Source organism: Heterodontus francisci, unplaced genomic scaffold, assembly GCF_036365525.1.
Source record: "Heterodontus francisci isolate sHetFra1 unplaced genomic scaffold, sHetFra1.hap1 HAP1_SCAFFOLD_250, whole genome shotgun sequence".
In the NCBI taxonomy this organism is placed as follows: Eukaryota; Metazoa; Chordata; class Chondrichthyes; order Heterodontiformes; family Heterodontidae; genus Heterodontus; species Heterodontus francisci.
This window is the reverse complement of record NW_027142149.1, coordinates 2,499,070-2,508,617: the sequence shown is the minus strand read 5'-3', so window position 1 is coordinate 2,508,617 and position 9,548 is coordinate 2,499,070. Positions and strand designations below refer to the sequence as shown.

Sequence of the window (9,548 nt, the reverse complement as noted above, 5' to 3'; positions counted from 1 at the left end):
TAGTATAGCGACTGCATCCATAACAGGCTGTGGCACTCTCCCGGGAAGGGTTTCCATGTGGGAAGAGGGATATGGAGTGTGTATTCAGTGTAAGGTAAATGACAGGGGAGGCCCGAACGTGTGGACATTTCTGGTAAAGGAAAAGGGACTTGGGAACAAGTAAGAGAATCAAACCAAAAACATGCCTTGTACATCCCCTCTAAACATTGCCCCTCGCTATTAAACCTATGTCCCCTAGTAGCTGACTCTTCTACCCTGGGAAAAAGTTTCTGACTATCCACTCTGTCCATGCCGCTCATAACTTTGTAAACCTCTATCATGTCGCCCCTCCACCTCCGTCGTTCCAGTGAAAACAATCCGAGTTTATCCAACCTCTCCTCATAGCTAATACCCTCTAGATCAGGCAACATCCTGGTAAACCTCTTCTGTACCCTCTCCAAAACCTCCATGTCATTCTGGTAGTGTGGCGACCAGAATTGCATGCTATATTCTACCATGGACCTGGGAGTCCGGAGATCAGCATATTATGTATTTAACACAGACCTGGGTGGGGGGGGGGCGGTGGTGGTGAAGGGGGGTGTCGGGGAACAGACCGATCCCACTGTGTCTGATTGCTGAGGGGTTGGTCAGATTATGAGCTGGGATTGAATTCTGATCCTGGGAATTATTCAATTCTTCTCATCATTTAATGAATTGTCCAATTCGGGTAAAGGGATATGTTACCATATTCTTAAATTGTTCTCTGAACTTAGTTTGTGTCACAGCATAAATACAAGTGTTTGTGCAGCAACTCAAGAGCTGGAGCATGAATCCGATTTCTTGTACAACCCTGGGTGGATACACATCCCTATACCCTAAAATCCGCATTCGGAAACATATTATATTAAACATGAATAGGGCCCATAACAATATGAAATTCCCCGAGATTACAAACAATAAAATGATGGATTTCCTTCTGCTCTTCATCTCTGGGTCTTTGGGATTCTCCCCACTGCTGTGACCCCGGAGTCTCCTGCGAATTCTGTTAGCCACTAAAATGTGTCTGACAGTTAACGTATTGAGCAGCAGAATCAGAACAAATGGGACTCCTGGGGTGAGAATATAATGTAAGAGTTCGATGGCTCTCCATGCCTGTGATAGACTAACAATGAGTTTAACAGCACAAAACCAGGGCATATTGTCAAGCTGATACAATCCCATCAGTATAAAATACCAGGTTATGTCCTTTAAACAGCTCAGCGCAGTTACTGTTCCCAGAACTACAGCCGCTGTTTTCTCGGTGCAATATTTAGTTTTCAGCTTTCGGGAACAAATGGCCACAAATCGATCAAAAGTGAAAGTGACAGAGAACCAGACAGAACAGTCTGTGACTGTGAAAAGCAGGACTGTGTGAATATTGCACACAGAGATTGATTGCACGAATAAAAACTGTTCCCGATAAACAGTCGGAATCTGCCTCAGTATCAGATCGATGATAATGACAAGTAGATCTGTCACTGCAATAAACAGCAGGTAACGGGACACACATCTGGAGAGACCGCACTTTCCCCGGGATAGGATCACAATGGTCAGTAAGCTAACTGTGAGGAAAGGAAATAAACAGGGAAATTAGACATCAGACTAAAAGAATTTTTTTATGGAATTTGGAGTGAAATAGGGAACTCATTCCCCATATTTCATGATCTAAGCTTTACCTAATGCTATAAACATTACCTGTGGAATGGAATACAGGTTTTTGTTTTTAAGAATAATAGGAAATACCTTATGGAATGCATAATTGAAAGGAAATAAATACATGAAAGTAACAGATGTTTGATCAATTAGACAGTAACTGACAGCTCTACCTTCAGTCGAGCAGATTAAAACACTGCCTGAGGTAACAAAGACACAAAGAACCAGAAACTCCCAAGAAGACTTTGAGTCCCCTGTTCAATTCACTTCTCTGCTCCTGTGGTCTGGAGCAGGAATTCCTTCTTGGATTCCTGCTCCTGGTGAGATTATCCATTATATTTAGGATGGAAAATGTATGCTACAGGGAAATGCAGAAAATGCAACCCTGACATGTGATAGTTACAGGCAATTGTATTTAAAATGCTCTATAATGGTATGTATATGTTAAGAATGAAAACGAGGAATTAAGAGGGCTCAAGGGGTCATGAAATATCTTCAGCAAACAGGGTTAAGGAAAATCCCAAAGCCTTTTATTCATATATAAGGAGCAAGAGGTAACTAGAGAAAGGATTGGCCCACTCAAGGACAAAGGAGGAAAGTTATGCGTGGAGTCAGAGAAAATGGGTGAGATTCTAAACGAGTACTTTGCATCGGTATTCACGGAGGAGAGGGACATGACGGATGTTGAGGTTCGGGACAGATGTTTGATTACTCTAGGTCAAGTCGGCATAAGGAGGGAGGAAGTGTTGGGCATTCTAAAAGGCATTAAGGTGGACAAGTCCCCAGGTCCGGATGGGATCTATCCCAGGTTACTGAGGGAAGCGAGAGAGGAAATAGCTGGGGTCTCAACAGATATTGTTGCAGCATCCTTAAACACGGGTGAGGTCCCGGAGGACTGGAGAATTACTAATGTTGTCCCCTTGTTTAAGAAGGGTAGCAGGGATAATCCAGGTCATTTTTGACCGGTGAGCCTGACGTCAGTGGTAGGGAAGCTGCTGGAGAAGATACTAAGGGATAGGATCTATTCCCATTAGGAAGAAAATTGGCATATCAGTGATAGGAAACATGGTTTTGTGCAGGGAAGGTCATGTCTTACCAACTTAATAGAATTCTTTGAGGAAGTGACAAAGTTGATTGATGAGGGAAGGGCTGTAGATGTCATATACATGGACTTCAGTAAGGCGTTTGATAAGGGTCCCCATGGTAGGTTGATGGAGAAAGTGAAGTTGCATGGGATCCAGGGTGTACTGGCTAGATGGATAAAGAACTGGCTGGGCAACAGGAGACAGAGAGTAGCAGTGGAAGGGAGTTTCTCAAAATGGAGACGTGTGACCAGTGGTGTTCCACAGGGATCCGTGCTGGGACCACTGTTGTTTGTGATATACATAAATGATTTGGAGGAAAGCATAGGTGGTCTGATTAGCAGGTTTGCAGACGACACTAAGATTGGTAGAGTAGCAGATAGTGAAGGGGACTGTCAGAGAATACAGCAGAATATAGATAGATTGGAGAGTTGTACAGAGAAATGGCAGATGGAGTTCAATCCGGGCAAATGCGAGGTGATGCATTTTGGAAGATCCAATTCAAGAGTGAACTATACAGTAAATGGAAAAGTCCTGTGGAAAATTGATGTGCAGAGAGATTTGGGTGTTCAGGACCATTGTTCCCTGAAGGTGGCAACGCAGGTCAATAGAGTGGTCAAGAAGGCATGCGGCATGCTTTCCTTCATCGGACGGGGTATTGAGTACAAGGGTTGGCAGGTCATGTTACAGTTGTACACGACTTTGGTTCGGCCACATTTGGAATACTGCGTGCAGTTCTGGTCGCCACATTACCAAAAGGATGTAACTGCGTTGGAGAGGGTGCAGAGGATGTTGCCTGGTATGGAGGGCGCTAGCTATGAAGAGAGGTTGAGTAGATTAGGATTATGTTCATTAGAAAGATGGAGGTTGAGGGGGGACCGGATTGAGGTGTACAAAATCATGAGAGGTACAGACAGGGTGGATAGCAAGAAGCTTTTTCCCAGAGTGGGGGATTCAATTACCGGGGGTCACGAGTTCAAAGTGAGACGGGAAAAGTTTAGGGGTGATGTGCGTGGACAGTTCTTTATGCAGAGGGTGGTGGGTGCCTGGAACACGTTGCCAGCGGAGGTGGTAGACGCGGGCACGATAGCGTCTTTTAAGATGTATCGAGACAGATACATGAATGGGCAGGAAGTAAAGAGATACAGACCCTTAGAAAATAGGCGACATGTTTAGATAGAGGACCTGGATCGGCACTGGCTTGGAGGGCCGAAGGGCCTGTTCCTGTGCTGTATATTTCTTTGTTCTTTGTTCTTTGTAAGATAGTAAAGAAAAGGACACAGGAGCTACAAAGGTAACGAAGCTGCAGGAAATGCTTTGAAAATTCCGCATTTTTGTTGAAATACACAAATTGTAACACATTGAAAGGAAGATTTTCCAAATAACGTACAAATCACCCCATCAAGAATGAAATTGACTTAAAATCATGTTGATATTATTTTCCCTGTCATGTCCCACTAAATGTATTTATTAGCATCAAAATCAAACGACTTGTCCAACAGAAAAAGTGCCACCAAATCTTTTTCTGAGGTATCTGAAAACAAATGAAGAGATTGTTCTTTGTCACCTCTCAACTTGTGTAGAGAATATTAGACAAGAAAATATCAAAGGATTTTCTTCCCCTGAGTACTTCAGTTAGAATCAGCTGGGATTGTTTATACTGAAGTAAAGGAGGAGGCAATAGAGAGTCACTCTTGGTCTCACTGAGATTTACTGAACAGTTCTAGAAGGACATGGGATCCAATTGTAAATACAGAACAAAGAAGATGGGAAATAAATTTATTGAAATATGAATGAGGACAGTTTTGAGGGGGAGAGGGCAGAAATCAGAAATTGACGGCCCATTTCACTACTAAATGTTGACTACAAGATTCTGTCCAAAGTTATAGCCAGTCGAGTCAAGTCTGCTCTGGAGTTGCTGATCCACCCCGATCAGACCTGCACTGTACCCGGCAGGAAGATCTCTGATAGTCTCGCGCTACTCAGGGATACGATCGCCTATGTATGGGACAGGAGGGTGGACACCTGCCTCATCACCCTGGACCAGGAGAAGGCTTTTGACAGGATATCGCACACCTACATGATGGACGTGCTTTCCAAATGGGGTTTGGGGAGGGAATCTGCAATTGGATCAAACTGCTGTGCGCAAACATCAGTAGCACAGTCTCAATCAATGGGTGGGAATCTGAAAGTTTCCCGATCCAATCTGGAGTCAGACAGGGCTGTCCTCTCTCCCCGTTCTTGTTGTTTGCTGTATTGAACCCTTTGCTGAGTCTATTAGGAAGGATGCGAGCAAAAGAGGGGTGACAATCCCAGGCAGTGGAGGCACTCATGTTAAAACCTCCCTGTACATGGACGACGTCGCCGTCTTCTGCTCAGATCTGCTGTCTGTGCGCAGACTGATGAGCATCTGCGACCACTTCGAACTGGCCTCGGGAGCCAAAGTTTACCACGGCAAGAGCGAGGCCATGTTCTTTGAGAACTGGGCTGACCGATCTATTGTCCCCTTCACCGTCAGGTCAGACTACCTGAAGGTGCTGGGGATATGGTTCGGAAGAGCCGGGGCATGCACCAAAACCTGGGAGGAGCGAGTAGCCAAGGTACAACAAAAGTTGAGCATGTGGGGGCAGCGATCTCTCTCCATTGTGGGTAAGAACCTGGTCATCAGGCGTGAGGCACTCACGTTGTTGCTGTACATGGCGCAGGTCTGGCCCAAATCCCGCTCCTGCGCTGTAGCGGTCACCCGAGCCATTTTCCGCTTCATCTGGGGATCCAAAATGGACTGGGTCCGGAGGGACACGATGTTCAAACCTCTGGATAAGGGCGGGAAAAATGTACCCAACGTGGCCCTCATCCTGATGACAACTTTTGTGTGCAGCTGCATCAAGCTGTGTGTAGATCTCCAGTACGCAAACTCCAAGTGTCACTACGTGCTAAGGTTCGATCTGTCCCCGGTGTTGCGAAGGGTGGGCCTAATCACATTGTCGCAGAATGCTCCATGGAGTTGGACCACGCCGTACCACCGATCCTTCGTGGAGCAGTTTCTGCGGGAAAACACCTTTGACCACCTATCCATCAAGCAGTGGTCTGCACGGAACGTCCTCAAGGCCCTACGGGAAAAGGAGACGGGGGATCCTGTCGGATGGTTCCCCGAGCAGACCGTCAAAGACATTGCCTCCGCGGTGGCTGTGGTGGGAAAGAGAGCGTTGCCCACCTCCTCCTGGAATGTGTCTTTGCAAAACAGGTGTGGAAAGAGATGCAGTGGTTTTTGTCTAGGTACATCCCAAGCAGCTCTGTAACACAGGAGTCTGTGCTCTCCGGGCTGTTCCCAGGGACACACACCGAGACAAACTGGAGGACTATCAACTCGGTGCAAGACGCCCTTTGGTCTGCCCAAACTTGCTGGTCTTCCAGCTCAAAGTGTTGCCCACGACCGAGTGTTGCAGACTGGCACATTCCAAGGTTTAGGACTACGTGTTGAGGGACGCACTGAAGCTTGGGGCAGCCACAGCAAAGGCTCAATGGGGAAAGACCACAGTGTAAGGTTCCCCCGACCCAGCTGAACTGAGGGGCTGCATCCATGGGAAGCCCCTCGAACTGTATCGGGAAAATGTTGTCTCCTGTAAATTGCAAAAATGTATCTGGCTCGACAAATGTGAAATGGAAGGGTTGTGAGGCAACTCATGATTGTATTGAAGGAAACTGATCACCTTTGCACTGTTTGTATTTTTTGACTTGCTGCTGTTTGAAACAGTTTGGTAATGTATTTTTTTTTTTACAGATTTTTATGAATAAAGTATATTTTGGAAACAAAATAAAAAGATAGTTTCCTGCAGCAATATGTCCTAAATGTAACACGGGAATAGGTAATATTAGATTTAGTTATGAGTGATGAGCCAAATTTAATTAGTAGCCTAACTGGGCGTGTACATTTATCAAGTAGTGATCACAACATGATCGAATTCAAGGTCGTGTTTGAAAGTGAAAAGCACGAATCAGCCACGAGAATTTTAGACTTGGGTAAGGCTGACTTTACTGGGATGAGACACAGACTGTCCACGGTAAACTGGGTAGATCTGTTATTGGGTCAAACGACTGAAGAGCAGTGGAGAATATTTAAAGTAACATTTAACGAAACACAGAGCGAGTACATACCCCTGAGAGGAAAAAGCTCCACTTCACAGAAAAAACAGCCATGGACAACTAAAGAGATTAGGGACAGCATAAAACAAAAAGAAAGAACTTACACAAACGCAAAACACAGCACAGATCCGGCCGAATGTGATCGATACAAAGAGCAAAGGGTAACAAAGCAGCTTGTAAGAGCTACTAAAAGAGATTATAAAAGGAAACTTGCAAGGGACATCAAAATCAATAAGAAGAAATTTTATAGTTCCATAAAGGGAAAATGAGTGGTTAAAAGCAATGTAGACCCACTAAAAGCTGAAAATGGAGATATTGTCATTGATAAGGGGGAAATGGCAAACGTGTTGAACAATTACTTTGCCTCAGTATTTACAGTTGAAATGGAGGATAACTTGCCGGATGTCCCGAAAAAAATGACAGCCAATAGGGCACAGGGACTTAATACAATTAACATAAGTAAAACATCAGGGACAAGGAAATTAATGGAACTAAAGAGTAAGAAATCCCCAGGACCTGACGGTTTCCATCCGAGGGTGTTAAAGGAAGAAGGGGAGCACATTGTAGATGCCCTAACTATAGTCTTTCAGAGTTCCCTAGATTCAGGAGTGGTCCCTCTGGATTGGAAAGTTGCACATGTCACTTCACTTTTTAAGAAGGGTGAAAGGGGGAACCAAGGAAATTGCAGACCAGTTAGCCTGACATCTGTGGTGGGCAAGTTGCTGGAGTCTATAATCAAGGAGAGGGTGACTGAACACCGAGAAACATTTCAGTTAATCAGGGACAGCCAGCATGGATTCATGGCGGGAAGGTCATGCCTGATAAATCTCATTGAATTTTTTGAAGAGTTGACTAAGGCCGTGGACAGGGGAGTGTCTATGGATGTTATTTATATGGATTTCCAGAAGGCATCTGATAAATTCCCACATAAGAGACTGTTAACGAAGGTAGAAGCCCATGGTGTTGAGGGTAAATTATTGACATGGTTGAGTGGTAGGCGACAGAGAGTGGGGATAATGGGTAAGTACTCCGATTGGCAGGATTGAACCAGTGGTGTCCCACAGGGATCTGTATTGGGGCCTCAATTATTCACATTATTCATTAACGACTTGGATGATGGCATAGTAAGTCATATAACCAAATTTGCTGATGATACAAAGTTATGCGGCATTGTAGACAGTTTAGATCTTAGCATAAAATTGCAAAGAGATATTGACAGACTCGGTGAATGGGCAAAACTGTGGCAGATGGATTTCAATGTGGGCAAGTGTGAGGTTATCCATTTTGGAACAATAAAGGATAGAGCAGCGTACTTTCTAAATGGGAAGAGGTTAAGTAAATCTTTAAAATGACACGAGCAAGTGCAGAAAATAATCATAAAGGCTAATGGAATGCCAACCTTTATATCTAGAGGATTGGAGTATAAAGACACAGAGGTTGTGCTGCAGCTGTACAAAACCCTGGTTAGACCCCACTTGGAGTACTGTGAGCAGTTCTGGGCACCATACCTTAGGAAGGATATATTGGCCTTGCAGGGAGTGCAACATAGGTTTACAAGAATGATACCTGGACTACATGGGTTAAGTTAAAGGAGAGATTACACAAATTAGGCCTATTTTCTCTAGAATTTAGAAGGTTTAGGGGTGATCTGATCATAGTGTTCAAGATATTAACGGGAAAAGACAGGCGAGATAAAAATAACAACTTCCACTGGTTGGAGATTCAAAAACCCAGGGGCATTGTCCAAAAATTAGGAGCAGACCGTTCAGGAGAGGTGTTTGGAAGCAATTCTTCACGCAAAGGGTGATAGAGGTTTGGAACTCTGTCCCACAAACACCAGTTAAAGCTGGAACAATTGTTAAACTTAAATCTCAGATAGATAGATTTTTTTAAGCAAAGATATTAAGGGATATGGGCCAAAGGCAGGTATATGGAGTTAGGCCGTGGATCCGCCATGATCTTATTGAATGGCGGGACAGGCTCGAGGGGCTGAATGGCCTTCTCCTGTTCCCATTTTCCTATGTTCCTTTGTCTGAACCTTTTTTTAGAAAGTTATATGACCCCCGGGATGGGTTAAATAAATCTTCCCTAACGGGGGTTCAGCGAGCGACCCAATACTGCAAGACTTATCACAGACTGCCCGGTCTGAAATTAAAGCAGAGGGAGTCCCTAACTACTAATATTTAAACAATGAGGTACTGGTGTGGAAGTGGAGTTCTCATCACAGATCTGAGGACAAAGAGTGGATAGTGGTTCACCAGCTGGTGGTGCTGCAGAGGTACCGCAGAGAAATATTAAGAATGGCCAGGAGATTATCGTGGCTGGACATGTCAGTATATGAAAAACCAAAGCCTGCACAAGACAGCAGTTTGACTGACCCAAAATCCACAAAGATGTAGTGGAGAACTGCAGGGGTTACCGCATGTGCCATGAGGGGAAACCCCAACCTGTCGTGAAATCTACAGCCCTAAGTCATGTATCTGTATTTGGGAAATCCTCCATCAGAGCACTGGGGAACTGTACGGGATCCCTGCGGAGAATAATAAGGGCAGACAAGCACAAGGCTGGCCAGAAGTTAGAGAAGAAATGGGAAAAAAGGACAAAGAGGACAGGTTACAGGGAATGTGAGAGGAATCTCAGTTGAAAACCCTT

At 44.7% G+C, this 9,548-nt stretch overlaps 1 protein-coding gene across 1 annotated transcript; it reads right to left on the bottom strand.

The window, feature by feature from the left end:
* Nucleotides 1-681: 681 nt before the first annotated feature.
* On the bottom strand, nucleotides 682-5,505 carry LOC137366688 (probable G-protein coupled receptor 139). The gene is made up of 3 exons (XM_068028359.1): nucleotides 5,437-5,505; nucleotides 1,695-1,713; nucleotides 682-1,580 (listed from the first exon to the last, which is right to left on the bottom strand). The coding sequence occupies exons 1-3, from the start codon at nucleotides 5,503-5,505 to the stop codon at nucleotides 682-684; spliced, it is 987 nt and encodes a 328-aa protein (XP_067884460.1).
* Between the last annotated feature and the right edge of the window lie 4,043 nt (nucleotides 5,506-9,548).